Source organism: Thamnophis elegans, chromosome 3 (genome assembly GCF_009769535.1).
Source record: "Thamnophis elegans isolate rThaEle1 chromosome 3, rThaEle1.pri, whole genome shotgun sequence".
In the NCBI taxonomy this organism is placed as follows: Eukaryota; Metazoa; Chordata; class Lepidosauria; order Squamata; family Colubridae; genus Thamnophis; species Thamnophis elegans.
In genome coordinates this window covers 94,744,460-94,760,367 of record NC_045543.1, presented here as the reverse complement: position 1 = coordinate 94,760,367, position 15,908 = coordinate 94,744,460, and the positions used below count along the sequence as shown (strand labels likewise).

The window sequence follows — 15,908 nt, the reverse complement described above, 5'->3', positions numbered from 1 at the left end:
AAGTAAGTATAACCTTTTTTGTACCACTTAGCATTCTAACTATCTGAAGGAGGAGAGTAGGGGAAGTATTCATTTATTCAGTGGCTGAAAGGTCTATCCAATGACCTTTTTGATCAAAAGATTACTAGTTGATTCAGTCCTTCTGTCTTAAAATTGATGATGGAAAGATGTTGAGAATTTTTCATCATTTGTTCACCTTACTTTTTGCACTCCATATTAAAATTTTAAGAAGAGTTACGGAATTACTTCTATAGACTGACTCAAAAATTATATTTTTTAAGGATAAAATATATCTTACATTTCTCCCTGGCTTTTATCTATTCTATTCACAAAATACATTGTAGTTCCTCCATATCATCCCTTCCTTCTACATCAACTCCATTCATATCCTTGACTGAAAATTTTGTTACACAACAAAAATGTTGTGCATAATCTATTAAAGCAGTCTTTGCAGGATGTAGTACATAGATACTGTGCTATATCCTTCATATTCAAATTAAAAGTCTAATAGTCTGATAAAATTCCAAAAGTTATAGCCATGTGTTTACATTTTTTCATGCCAACTAATGTGATGGCAATATTGTGTTTTTTTTCTGAATCATGATCCAAAATTCAATTAGTTGCCTCTGGTGGCCCCATGAGGCAAATAATAGGATAGTGGAACATGAATGTTTATACAATTCTAGTTAGCTAGTAAAGTGTAGTTCATTTGGTTTTTTTAAAGGTGACTGCTTTTAAAAATATACTTTTACAGTAGAGACTAAAATAGATCTGTTACCTATCAAAGCTAAACTAAAACATAACAGAGTGTCCCGCTTTACCAAGTTTAAAATCTGGTCACTTTACCCAAAGAGCTTATCTGACTCAATCCAATCATGAAAGGATAAGGTCAACCCATTCTGGATACTTCTCCCCCCTCACTATGGAGAATAACAATTTCAAAACTGTGTTACAGTAATAACATACACATCTACAAAGTAATGTTACGGAAAAGAAAAAAAGAAATTGGAAAACAGAAAGGTCTCATCTTGTATTTGTTTCATTTCTGTTGTTAATAAGATCATTTTTATTTGGGAGGCTTGATGCTTTATCTATTTTTATAGGGTTTTTTTGGTTTTATGCACCAACCAGAGGTCAGCTAATAGATTTTAATAAAGAAATAAAATCTTAGATAACTTAGAGGAAGGTATCAGACAAGCAGAATAAGATATATTGTAGTACGTGTTTGTATTTGTTTCACGTACTTTTGAAATGATCTCTTATGACTTCCTTCCTTCGTTCCTTCCTTTGTTCGTTCATTCCTTCCTCCTTCCAAAGAGGATCTAATAAAAATATTATATTAAATATTATTTTAGAAAACATTGAAAAAGCCATACATATCTCTTACAAAAGAGAATTCCAAAGAAACAAGATCAGCCCAAATAAATGCTCCCAGCCTTAAGGATCTTTACAAGTAAAGAAAAGCAGGCAAGACCTGGGAATGCTTAATCTTTTAAAACACTTGGTTCCAAACTCTTAATATTTTAAAATCTGAACTTTGGAAAAATAGATAGATAGGTAATACAACTTGTATATTTTCCTACTCTACATGTTCTGAAGTTTTATCTTTTACATGTATCCTGGCAATTGTATTTATTCCAGTGGACAAGACCTTTTAGACCCACATAAAATACAATTCAATAATCTAGTTTGGATGGAATAAAAGCATAAATAATAAGAGGTCAGAGTGAATGCTTGTGCACTTACCACTTTACTTTAATGCAGACATTAGCTCTGATTCCTGTTGTGTATCAAAGTACATTTGAAACACCCATTTTACGAATAGAATCATGAAGATGCTTTGTCCTTTTTCCCAAGATATTCAGAGTCTCTACAATATCATAATTGCCAATGGTGTTTATAAAGAAAATAATAAAATGCAGTTATATGTAAATGTGTACTTTGGGTTTTTTTTTTTTTGCAAGAACATTTTTTCCTTCATATAAAATTGATTTTTGCATGAAGAACATACTTAGCATTAACCTTTATTATAAGCGTTCCTTAAAAAGAAAAAAAAAAGGGTCAGAGCATAACCAGTTCTAAGGTAAATAATCGATTAAAAAAATTAACAACAGTATAACCAAAATTCCAAGTTAAAATGCAAGTTTCTATTTTCATTTGCCTCTGACGGAGTATATACCATGATGGAACATCAGCTTACCTGACCTGAGGTGGCGCAGTGGTTAGGGTGCAGTACTGCAGGCCACTTCAGCTGACTGTTATCTGCAGTTCGGCTGTTCTAATCTCACCGGCTCAAGGTTGACTCAGCCTTCCATCCTTCCGAGGTGGGTAAAATGAGGACCTGGATTGTTGTTGGGGGCGATATGCTGACTCTGTAAACCGCTTAGAGAGGGCTGAAAGCCCTATGAAGCGGTATATAAGTCTAATTGCTATTGCTATGTCTCCCTTCCACACAAACATATTTTTTTTCTTAATGTTGAAAACCGTTTGGACCAATGTGATAGACAAGAAGGCAAGGAGAAGAGGGAAGTATCTCTTACAATAACAATATTAAATCTATAGATACAATTCACTCATATAAATTGGAAACACACTTAGCTAAATTATTTATATGATGTTTGTGGCATATATTTTTACAGCAGTTCTTACTCTGCCTAAGTATCAACATTTCTGAGATTGGATTAAATGCATTTAAAAAGATTTATCAGCAATAAAAATAATCCAATTTTATGGTGGTTTTCCTAGCTTAGTCTCTAAAATGCACCTGTCCCTCTGAAACTGGCAATGTTCTCATTAGTTATATGCTTTTGTGAATAATAAACATTTCTCTGGCATAACAGGAGTACAAATCTTCTGTGGAATTTATATCAGAACCTATAATAAAAAGAACACCTAAGCTTTTATTAAATTTGCGATCAATCCTCAGTCTTAGCTTGACTAAGTTAGATATTTACTTTAAAATTTACTTAATACTAACTTGGATGCTTTGTTGCAAAAAAAATAAATACCTAAAATGTTATTTATAACTTTTTAATTGCAGAAGCGACTTTTTATTTATAGCATTTGTAATTTGCATTTCATTAAAAAAACACCTCAGTGAAAGCCACAGCAGTATAACTGTCAAAACTGTCAAACCGTGTTATACTTCAGTCTTTTTATCTATCTATCTATCTATCTATCTATCTATCTATCTATCTATCTATCTATCTATCTATCTATCTATCTATCTATCTTTCTATCTATCTATCTATCTATCTATCTATCTATCTATCTATCTATCTATCTATCTATCATCTATCTACATCCCATTAAATGCATAAGATAGAACAAGAAAATGAAATAAAAACTATTGTAAAAGGTTAAAAAAACAATGTGATAATATAAAGTAGAAAAATTGAAAATTGTAGTACAGTATGTGCCTATGAAGTTATATTCAAAGGAAAGTAGTAAAGGTAAAGATCCCCCTCACACATATGTGCTAGTCATTGCTGACTCGGTGCTCATCTCTGTTTCAAAGCTGAAGAGTCAATGCTGTTCAAAGATATCTCCATGGTCATGTGGCCAGCATGACTAAACACTGAAGGTGCACAGAACGCTGTTAACTTCCCACCAAAGCTGATCCCAGTTTTTCTACTTGCACTTTTACGTGCTTTCGAACTGCTAGGTTGGCAGAAGCTGGGACAAGTAACAGGAGCTCACTCTGTTATGCGGTGCTAGGGATTCGAACCACCATACTGCTGACCTTTCTGATCAACAAGCTTAGCGTCTTAGCCACTGACCCACCGTGTCCTTATCAAAAAAGACACAATGTTAAAAAACGGGTGCTTTAAAGTTGGGGTGCCATTAGTTTTCATACTTCACAATGGGATGCTAAAGGGCCTCTTCCCCCTTAGATCTAAATGTCCAGGAAGTCATATGTTGGGTGAAGCACATTCTTTAAAATGTCATTAGAGAAATCTATAGAAGCATTGTGAACTGGTGCAGTGCCTTACAATCTGGTGTTATGTAGTCTGTAAAAAATGCTGCTTATAGCACCAACTATGGCTGATAGTCTGAGCCATCTTTGAGGAGATCATGAAAAGTTTGAAGTTATTACACTTTCTAGAACATGCATTATTGTGAGGAGGTCACATCCCTGATCAAGAAAGGTGACAGACTAGTTATAATTCTCCAAGTGTACTTTGAGCCAATGAGGTGTCTTGGGCCAGAGGTGATAAACATAAAGGTATGTACCAAAATTGCAGAATCCTAAGTCTGTGCTCCTGTTTCTTCAGGATATTGAAATGATTTTCAAAGTCAGATACTAAACAATATTTGAATCCATATACCACTAATTGAAAACTGCTTTTGTGTAAAGTTGGGCACTAATAACTGGTTTAGGTTAAGATCTAACTTAATACTTACATAAAATCAGGCTTTCATTTAATTTTCCTAAATATTTTTTGTACAAAGTACATTTTACACACAGTTAATTTTAATTCATTTATTTTTGTCTTTAAATGAATAAGCGGCAGAAATATTTGTATTGTCTGATGTTCCTTAAAGAAGATTCCTTAAAGAAGACATTTTAAAACTTTTTGATGTAGTGAGTAAGATGCTTTCATAGTAAATTAAATAATTTTGAAGCTTACAGATGTCTGAAAGTATTTAACGAATGTCAACTGTGTGTTGTACTGTACAACCTGAACAACTATATATCCTTTCTTAACAATGATTGGGCTTGGAATTTCAATCACCAAGTGATGCTGTCATAAAGCATGCTGTCACATTTCCATTTTAGTTCCTGAAGCAATCCCAGACTCTCAGTTGCTGTTTTTAAGAAAGGATTGTGGGTTGTTAAGTGAGTATCGGCTCACAAGCTCCTGCCAACTTCCAACAAGCAAAGTCATTGGGGAAACTGGCAGAAAGTTGCAGGTCCCAGGCAGCTTACAAACTGCTTACAAGATACTTCAGATGCTGGGCTTTTAAATATTAAAGGTGACATAAAGACATGTTGAAATATCTGTATATACAACTACTACTAGGCACAGGAAAGATTCATGGCAGAAAATTAATTTCCTTCTGTTCATGGAAACTCCGAAAATGATTTCTGCAATTCAGATATAGTAAGTCTGGTTTCAGACTCTGTCGTTCGTTATTCACATATTAAACATTTGTGATTTTTTTCATTGTGTTTTTGTTATTTTTTATTTTTACTTGACAGAAACAGGAGTCCATAAAATAAAATTTGAAATACCTCCAGAAAGTCTCATTGGGGTTTAATTATTTGGATATTTTTATGGAGCTATGATTACTCTGTCTTGTAGAGTTATCATTTTCATGCAAACTTTAATCCAGTCCATTTTATACCAGCGATGGCTAACCTTTTTCTAAAGGTGTGCCAAAACTGTGTGCATGCATGCCCCCCATCTACGCATGTGTGAGTGACCCCCCCACCTGCATATGCATGAGTGACTCCCATCTGCGCATGCAGAAGTGACTCCCCACTGTGCATGCGTGAGCGACCCGCATGTGGAGGAGGAAGTTTTGCTCTCCTCAGGCTCTGGAGGCTTTCCTGAAGCATGGGGAGGGTGAAAACGGCCTCCCCCGGCCCTTCAGAAGGCCACAAATCAGCTGGCCAATGCGCGCTGAGGGTTTCCATGCTGGCAAATATGACTCCAGCACTTTAGACAAATGCAAGACAGATGAAACATCAAATTTACAAGCAGAAAGAAAATGAAGCTTTCCTTCATTCACACATTCTTAATTGTTTGGCACTTAAGTTCTTTGACTTATTAAATCAGCCTGGCAGTCTTTGCTGAGTCTGAATATAGCAGTAGTTGCTCCTATGTCTTCTCCCTGTTGAATGGAATTACAATGGTTTTTGAATAAAAAATGAGATACATTTTAAAAGGTGTTTTATATTAATTATTTTAAACTGAGATGTTGTAATTTATCTAAATAAATGAAAAATATGTTTTATTGAAACTTTAATTTTACAGCAAGAAAACTGAAAGGAGATTTTATAATTGCATTAAACTAAAAGGGAACTTTTAATTTAACTACCGTATTTTTTGGAGTATAAGACACACCTTTTCCCCTCAAAAGTGGCTGAAAATCTGGGTGCGTCTTATACACTGAATACAGCATTTTCTGCCTCCCAAAACCCAGCCCACTTCACAAAAATGGCTGTACATAGCCTTTAGGAGGCTTCCAGAGTGCTCCTGGGGGCTGGGGATGGCAGAAATGAGCGAAAAACGGGCCATTTTTTGCTCAATGTTTCCCCTCCCCCAGCCCCCAGGAGAACTCTACAAGCCTTCTAAAGGCTATTCATGCCTTTAAAAAAAAAAAAAAAAGTGGGCCCAATTTTGCAAAAAATGGGCCATTTTACGAGGTCTGCAGAGTGCAAAACCTTTTAAAAATTTTTTTACCTCTTCAAAATCTTGGTGTATATTATACTCCAGTGCGTCTCATACTCCAAAAAATATAGTAGTAATTTTTATAACTATAGATTTAATTTTCAGGTGAACACTTTAATAAGTAAAAATGATACAGAATATTGTGATTGTATCACATACTAAATGCAACTAAAATATAAAATATATAAATAAATGACAATAAATGCATTATTTAAATTGACAATATAATAGTTAATGACCTTCATTTATTAATTGTATACTTGGATGAAAATAGCCTTGTCTTGCTAATAATTTATGAGAATTAGAGTGTGATCCAGTTAATTTTCCTAAACTTTTAACATCTTATGCTTGGAGGCACATAGTTTTGTTTATCTCAGAATAGATGGATCTAGAATGTCAAATAGTATTTATAATTGTACTTTTATTTTTCAAATTAATATTTTAATGAATGAAGGACAGTCTTGAAAGAAACTATCTTCTGATTATATATTAAAAACCACCTGATATAGTTAAGGTGACTATTTTTTTACTCATCTTTATTTTTTACAACTTAATGCCATATATTTATTGTCTCAGCTACAAACTCATATAACCTTTTCACCCAGATTAATTAGATGGTATTGCAAAGGTCGAACACTGACTTCTTATGAAAACCAGTGTTGTCCAATCACTTTTCCAAAGATAAAACACAATCCACTTAAATCATTGATTACATAGTTATAATAAGAGGCATGTAAGGACATGCAAGACAGAAATAGCCATACTACTTTACCGAATCTGTTGTACTTTAATATTAGATCAAATACAATAGAAATGCAACAAAAATATTTCTTTTTAACAATTCTTTATTTAAGAACTATTGTTAAGGTAAATGGATATTTTGAAAAAAAATCTGATAAAATAATATAAAATTATTAAATAAACATTTACATTGTTGCATAGCAAATAAATTATAAATCAAATACAAATTTATGAATAGTTATAAAAAACTCCATAACTATCTCTATATCTAAGCTATTTCTACATTAGATCTTAAAGGATTTGTATTTCCTGGTAAACGCGATGCTTATACTGATCCACATCATATCTCATTAGTAGACCTTGGAAAGATTCCTTCCAGTAATGACGCTAGGCAAGATTTGATCTAGTACAAAACTAAGATGAAACGATAGGATAATAACCTTCTGCTCATATTGAAATTGCTAGTGGCACTTGGAAATGATGTTTTGAAAACGTAGTTTTCTATTTTAAACTAAATTCAAAGGACTTATATATAATGATTGCAGCACCATTGCCAGTTGATGATTTAAGGACCTATTGGTTCAATTAATGTTAGTGTTGCTATTTTTCTACGTGAGATTGCAAAAATGATTTGTTGTCAAAAACTTGGCGGGCTAAAATAATTGATTTGGTTGGCTTGGCAGATCACTAATGGTGGAGACCCGATATACAAATAATCAGTTAAATCTTGATTTTTAGGTTATTGTTTGTCTTTGAGTTTAGAATTTGAATCCAAAAGCACACTTATGAATTGATGTTTTGTTGAATGCAATTTTCATGAGTTTAATGTGAAAAGATTGGGATTTTCAAAGAGTTTTAAGCAACATAAATGATCTTAGGGCACAGTAGTTGTAAGATAAAAGTAGTATGTAGTGATTATTACAATAACATTAATTATAGCAATGAATATTCAATAATTTTTAAAAAGCATTGTGGTTTTAATTGACAAGCAATTAATAAAGCCTGACATGCAAGACAAAAGAATTAAATAAATTCTGACTTGAGGCCCTTATAATTTTATGAAAATATGTAAATTATAAATAGTTGTTTATAAACTACCATATAAAATGCACTTTCCCCTGCCCAAAAAAAAAGTAGGTGGAAAAGTAAGGTGACCAGATTTTAACATTGGTAAAGCGGGACATAATTGACCAGGGGGGGGAGGGTTCTTGATTAAATATTTGATCTATATGGAGCAACAAAAAATTTCATAGAACGCAAAAATAGTGGTGGTCGAATTCTAACAACTGATCAACAATGCGAACTTTGATAAGCAGTTCTCGATAATCAGTTCTCAACAATTATTTGTTATTATTAAAGTTTAACATTATAAAATTAACAAAAATAATATAAAACTCATATCCTGGTGAAATAGCCACATGGCCACCGAAAACCGTATATTCCCTTCCCATTCTCCCGCCGTTCCCTAGCTTGTTGTGCATTCTTTCCAAAAATCGGGATTTTTAAAAAACACCACGGGACACGGGACAAATTGTTAAAAATCGGAACTGTCCCACCAAAAGCGGGATGTCTGGTCACCTTCTGGAAAAGGTGCCGGTCTTTTGGTGAATAGCAGCTAGGCTGCAGTGGTAGAGTCCTTTTATAGTGCTAAATCCCACTCTTCTATCTTTATGATTGCCCGCCACTTCTGTCTCTTTTCTGCATGCAGTGTCAATAGGCAGAGCTGGCACATGAGAGGAAACACCTTTCTGTGGTCCTTTCAGGCTCCACCTGGTATTTTTTCTCTTGTTTTCCTCCTCTAAATCTAGGTGCATCTTATAGTCTGGTACATCTTATAGTGCAAAAAATATGGTACATATTATGCATAACAAAAATGGTGGATAAAAGCTGTAGAACAATTATGATACAAATGGAGTATGTGCCTTTTAAATCGGACTTGAAAATGCTGGAAAATGCTGGGAAATGGAATCAGTTTACATTTCCTTTGTGTTCAAACAACTATAAACTGGTATTTATGGTATTTATTTAGGCAAAAAAATGCATGGGATTTTGTTGCCAGTTCTAGATGATACCACATTGTTATCATCCTCTATTATCTTAGTTGAACAACTAAAGTGATATATATCTGGCTCAACTCTGTGTCAAGGAAGTGTTACAAACATGAAGCTGATAGAGGCTGGAGCTCCATGAATTTCTCATTAACAGAACACTTATGTCATTTTACTCTAAACCGTTGGATTTCTTCTTTTTATGTTGCTAAGATGCAATATACCACAGTATCAGGTACCATGCTTCCAAAATAGAGTAGAGGGGTGACTTTGGTTTTGTCAAAAGTCAGAAGTGCCTGTTTTCAACAAAACCATCATAAAATGCTGTCATGTAATGACAAAATGGCTGTAAATGTAGCTATGTTGCCATGTGCCCAAAGTTTGGTCAGTTGACTATGGAGGGGATCTTACTGTCGGAATTTCTAATTCTGGGTCATAAGTCCCCTTTTTCAGGTCTGTCATAACTTTGAGTGGTTTTTTAGTGACCAGTATATAACTTCCTTTGCCATAGAAACTTCAATAAATCCTTTTGCCACTGTTTAAATGGTGCATCAGTTATCAAGACTGGTGTTGCCTAAAACAAAAATATTCTAGACAAAATTTTTACGTTTATCATAGAAATTATCTCTTAAGAATAACAACTGTAATTCATCCTAACTTAACATATCTTTTAAGAACGCAATACCTGTAGCATCTAATTCAGTATCATCCCTCTGACTTTCTTGTTGTACCTTTGGAGGCTTTGGTCTTATCTGTCAAGTCCATTTGTATTGTCTCTAGTTCTTTTTTGAATTTTTCTGGAAATTCTCTTGCTTTCTTAGTAATATTCAATCAAAACTAAATCAAAACCAATTATTTTAAGTTTTTGTTTAAAAATAAAAATTATTCCTTCCAGTTTATCCCATCAAAATGGAATCCTTTTCTGTTTAAATCTACCAATAAGAAAGAAGTCATATTTTCTCTTACACGGTATTCTAATTAAAATTTCTTTAAGCACAATTATATCTCTATCATTAAATTTCAATCTTTTGTTAAAATTCTGTTGCAGTATATGGTTGTACTTTTCTGAAAAAAATATAGAACATTCCTTGGAACACATCTTAATTTCATAAATCTTGTGTTTATTCTATAAATTGTATTAATTTCTGCCTTTTCATTCCAATAAAAAAACTGATAAAGCTTGAATTACCTTTTCTCCAGAATCCTCTAGAATTGCTCCAGATTTCAAGAAAATTCTTCTTTCTCAATTTAAATAATGCCAGATTATCTGAATTTCTTTCCATGTTACATTTCAAAATTACTATTTTGTCATTAATTTTTTACAACTACATTCAGTTTGTTACAGTTTTCCATATTTTTAACTTCTCCATTTTCTCTTTCATCTTAACGTGTTTCATCCATTTTTATTCAAATGTTGTCAATTTATTACTAAGTGAGTTAAGCAACTTTTCGTCTAATTCTTCAAACATTTTCTGCAATAATTCTGATGTTCCATTTACTGCAGGTTGCTCTAAGGATCCTCTTAATCTTTCTGGTAGTTGCCATTCTAATATTATAATCCAAATGTGGAAGTATCTCGTTTACATGAAGGGACATAAAAGATAGACTCTTTCCTATTTTTTTCTGTGCCCTTAATGCATTTATATCAAATAAACTTCGTTGATGTATAGATTACTTACTATATCGATAAAAAGGTTGCAAATTCTACTGTTTTCAATACTCATAAATCCTTACCATTATTTGCATTTGGTTTTCATGCAGGTGGTTGACCAGATTGATACACTAACTTCTGATCTGCAGCTGGAAGATGAGATGACTGACAGCTCAAAAACAGACACGTTGAATAGCAGTTCAAGTAGCACAACAGCATCAAGTTTGGAAAAATTAAAGGTTCAAGGCAGTGCCCCACTCATCAGGGCTCCGCCCCATCCTTCTGCTATTCTAACAGTATTAAGGAAACCTAATCCCCCACCACCTCCTCCACGGCTGACTCCAGTGAAGTGTGAAGACACCCACAGGCCAGTTATCTCTGCCAATCCTGTAAAGACTAATGGAACTCTGCTACGAAATGGAGGCTTACCAGGAGGCCCTAATAAAATTCCAAATGGAGATGCATATGGTATATCAAATAATAATTTGGACAAAGTTCCGATGCAACCTCTTATGCACAGAACTGAGAAAGACAGATGTCCTCAGGGTGGAACACGGGAACGGGTACGATTTAATGAAAAGGTGCAGTACCATGGCCATTGTGCTGATTGTGACGTGCGATATAATATTAAAAACAGGGAGGTTCATTTGCACAATGAATCTGCTCACATCCCAGGAAAACCTCCTCAACAGTGTCCTCCCTTGCCACCACCTCCTTCACCACTTCCTCCTCCCCCATTAGAAAATGGAGGGGTGGGCATATGTCCCAGTAATAGCTTTCCCCCTCTCAGACCTGCAACTGTGCCTCCACCAACTGCACCAAAACCCCAAAAGACCATCCTGAGAAAATCAACCACAACAACAGTGTGATTTTTCCCCACCTGGAAAACTCTTTTTGCTTTTGTTTTTTTTCCTCTTATGTACAAACATTGAAAAAAAGGTAAAGAGCACTTTCTACAAAAGCAATAAAAAGCCCAAATATATTGCACCCTTTCTTCTGTGAAGTGGCAAAAAAATTACATGGTAAGTAGATGGAACATTGTTTAATGTTGTTAGTTGCAAAGTCCACTATTTAATGGTTAAAAACTGGTGTAACAATGTGTGTGTGTGTGTAGGGAGGTAGGGAGGTAGGTAGGTAGGCACTTATGTACGTATGAAAAAGATTTATATAGCCACCTTGAGCAACTCTGGGCACCTCATGATAACAATTCCTGGTACTTATTAAAGATACTACAGCTGTGACACAAGTAATTATCTGGGAAACTATAAATGTGGAGTAACAATTAGGAATGAAGTATAAATCAGTAGAAAACAACTGTGTACTGCACAATAGATTTTATAGTATGTGATACTTTTAAAGATCATTTTTGGAATATAATTAGTGATTAATCAGAATTAATTAAGAGCATTTGAGTACCGTGTTTTCCCCAAAATAAGGCAGGGTCTTATTTTCTTTTGCCCCATGAAATATGGCCTTGGGCTTATTATAGGGGGAGGGCTTATTGTTTTGGGGTTGCTGGGCAGCTGCTCTCTTGCGAGCAGGCTCCCGAAGAGCCAGGTACAGCCAAGGCATGTAGTGCTCTGCCAGCTCCCCAGCTCCCATGGCTTGGCACATTAGGGATACCCCCTAGGTGGCCCACAACCATAGATTGCACTCCTAGAGCGGCCGCTGCTGGAAGACTCGGCAGCTGAGTTTTGGAGTTTGGAAGCCGGAGAAGTTATGCTCGGAGTGTGACGGTCGCAGCAGCTGGGCCAGGGTATGGTGAGGCTGGGAGGCATGCTTTCTGTGGGCAGAAAAGGCAGTCACTCAACCCTCTTTTCCAGCCAGGCAGAGCTCCATGCACTGACCTAGGTGGTATCCCTAATGTGACAAGCCGCGAGAGCTGTGGGGTGGGCAGAGCGCCACCTGGCTTGGCACCTTAGGGATACCTCCTAGGTCAGTGAATGGCACTCTGCCCAGCTGGAGAGGAGGTTTGCTGGGTGGCTGCTTGTGAGCGTGGTCACCTCATGGCTGTTTCACCCCTAAGGCTGTGCCTGGCTCTTTGGGAGCCCGCTTGCAAGGGAGTAGACGCCCGGCAACTTCCCCCTCCGGCCATGCAAAACACCACTTCCCAACCTAGCGGTATCCAAATGCACCAAGCAACGTGAGCACCTTTCTCCCCGGCTCCCACGGCTTGGGGCCTTCGGGATACTGCTAGGTCGATGAGAGGAAGGGGAGGTTGTCCAGGGGGCTTATTGTCGGGGGCCGGCTTATATTTTTGCCCATACGAAAAATGTGGCAAGGCGTTAGTTTCAGGATAGGTCGTATTTTCAGAGAAACAAGGTAGTAGTTTCAATAGAGAGTTTTTACTTCCAATGAAGAAATGTCCTAAAGTGTTATATTCCAAAGTATTTCCTGTATCCAGAAAAATGAATACAAAAAAAGTAATTTCTCAGAAGGCGAAGTTGGAGGACAACCAATTTCTGCTGCTATTCTGAAAACATGAAATATTTTTTATTTGTTAATTGTAGGTCATATCTAAGACTTCAGTTTTTGCTTATAACAATTCAGTTGGGAACACTAGGAATTTTGCCATAAATTACTTTTTACTTTATTAATTGCTTAAATATTTGAGAATGTTATTAACAATATTAAAAAAACATTGAATATTAAATATTTAAATTCTGGAGATATTTTTCCCATTTCCCAATCTTGATAACATGCTTGACTTTCTCAGTTACTGCAAATGATCTTTTGATATTTAGAAACATATATAATACTTATTTAAGCTGGTTGGAAGAAAAAGATCAAATCAGTGAAGTCATTTCATGTTAAGCTCTTTTTAATATTTTACAAACAGTATTGCATACTAGTCATTTTGGTTGAATCTTTTTTTTATTGGAACCTGTGAAGAAACTTGCTTTTCTGTTAAGCCTTGGTACCCATTCATGATCATGTTTGTGTAGTGTTCAAGGCAGCAACTTCTTTGAGAGAGTTCTTGGAGGTTGTATCCACCAATGCATAATCCAAATCACATTTTTGCATTCAAATCCTAAACATTGCTATACATAGGCAAAATATTAAAATATGTTACTCACATAATTCTTTTTAGGTGATGGTCTTAATTTATTGTACAGTTTTATTTCAACATAATAGTTGAAAACTATTATGAATTATGCTTTTATATATATATATATATAATATATATATATATATATATATATATATATATATATATATATATATATATATACACACACACACACATACATACATACATACACACACACACACATACACATACATACATACATACATACATACATACAGTAAATATATTATGTTAATAAAAGTCCATATCATAACTTTCTGCATGCCACTTCAAGTTTTTCAGCTTAGCAGATAGCAATATAATGGGGGAGATTTACAAAAATAGCTGAACTACGTAAGAATATTTTCATTAAATAAGTTGATGAAAAATTCTCAAGTGGAAGCTTCAGTCTTAGTATCAAAGTTGGCAATGTAATAAGTTATTTTTTTTATAATTCTACCCTGATGATGATTTTGTTCCACATCCACATCCAGTTGGTGAAAAATTCTCAAGTGGAAGCTTCAGTCTTAGTATCAGAGTTGGCAACATAATAAGTTAATTTTTATATAATTTCACTCTGACGATGATTTTGTTCCACACCCATTTTTGATTAAGTCATTCACATTGTTCTATATGAATAATTAAAACAAGAACCTACTTACTAATTAAAAGGAGTGCTCTTGAAAAGTGTGCCTCATACTTTTTCAAAAAAATATGTTCCATTTTAACATCAAGATGCTTGAGAATTTCAGATTTGCTTGGAATTTTGCAGCTCCCTAAAAGCAGTTGTAAGTTATTTTTATTCATTCTTTCAATGAATGAATGTTTGAAAATAACAATTACTGAGTATCTACTTAGAAAAAGTTTTGTTTTGTGCTGTAAGAGTGCTGAAGGGTAATAGCAGGTATAGATGGCCTGATTGAGGAAATATTAAAACAGCAATGTGGTTTGTCAGTGGAGAGGCTACATAAATGATTTAACATTTGTATAAAAACTAAATCTGTTTGATGATTGAACGAATTCCATTATTGTTACACTATTCAAAGGAAAAGAGGAATGTAAAAATTGAAGGGAGATTAATTTGTTGTCTGGATCTGGGAAAGTATATTCTGATAGAAAGGGTATGCAAAGTGACATTGAGTAAAATTTAGGAAATGCAATGTGGTTTTATGCCAGGCAGGAGGCATGCAGATATCATTTTTGTTCTTTATAAAGTAACTTAAGAATTTATGAATGTGAAGGGAACATTTATTATATAGTTGTTGGTTCAGAGAAAATGTATGATAGCGTGAGTGGGTTTGAATTATGGAATGTTTTACATAAGTATTGAGTGGAAAGTTGGTTGCAGCATGAGATAAGAATATAATATGGTGAGAATTAATTGAATTCTTAATGAATAGTTGAACACCAAGCAGGGAATGAAATGAGGAATTGTTATGTACTCTTGGTTATTTTAATGTATTCATGCACGATAAATGTATAAGGAATCATGGTGATAATGTAAGAAATCTATTGGTTGGCATGTGAAAATAAGTTGCTGATATCAATCAATTTGCCAAGAACGTGTGATGCAAAGAGAAGTACACAAAGAGGTTTTAAAAATTAACATATTGGAGGACTAGGATTTTTTTAAATGGGGAAACTGAGTAAACAATTGCAAAATGCAACAGTAAATGGTGAATTTACTTGGTAAAATGTTTATTGAAGGTGGATAAAAAAAGAAGTGCAAGTGATACTAAAACGCATTGTGTTTTGTTGTAAGGAATGAATGTTTAAGAAGGCTGTTTATAAAAGCATGTGCTTGCTCACTTTGTTCTATGAAAGTCAGAATTTGGCTTATCAGGAGAAACTTAAAAGTAAATTCAGTGTATCAGAATGGTGCATTTAGAAATGGGTGTGATAAAGCAAGGGTAGGGTAAAATTAATGTAGATTGAATACAAAAGTGAATATCTTCATGAAATCTGTTATTTTTGAGTAAGAAAAGGAAGAAATATGATAT

At 34.5% G+C, this 15,908-nt stretch overlaps 1 protein-coding gene across 1 annotated transcript in view; it reads left to right on the top strand.

The window, feature by feature from the left end:
• The window catches only part of PRR16 (proline rich 16), a 118,726-nt gene that overhangs the window by 60,434 nt on the left and 42,384 nt on the right, over positions 1-15,908 (top strand). The window contains exon 2 of the mRNA XM_032212471.1: positions 10,949-11,860. Coding sequence (XP_032068362.1) covers positions 10,949-11,707 — 759 coding nt within the window. The 3' untranslated portion in view covers positions 11,708-11,860. The remainder of the gene's footprint in view (positions 1-10,948; positions 11,861-15,908) is intronic.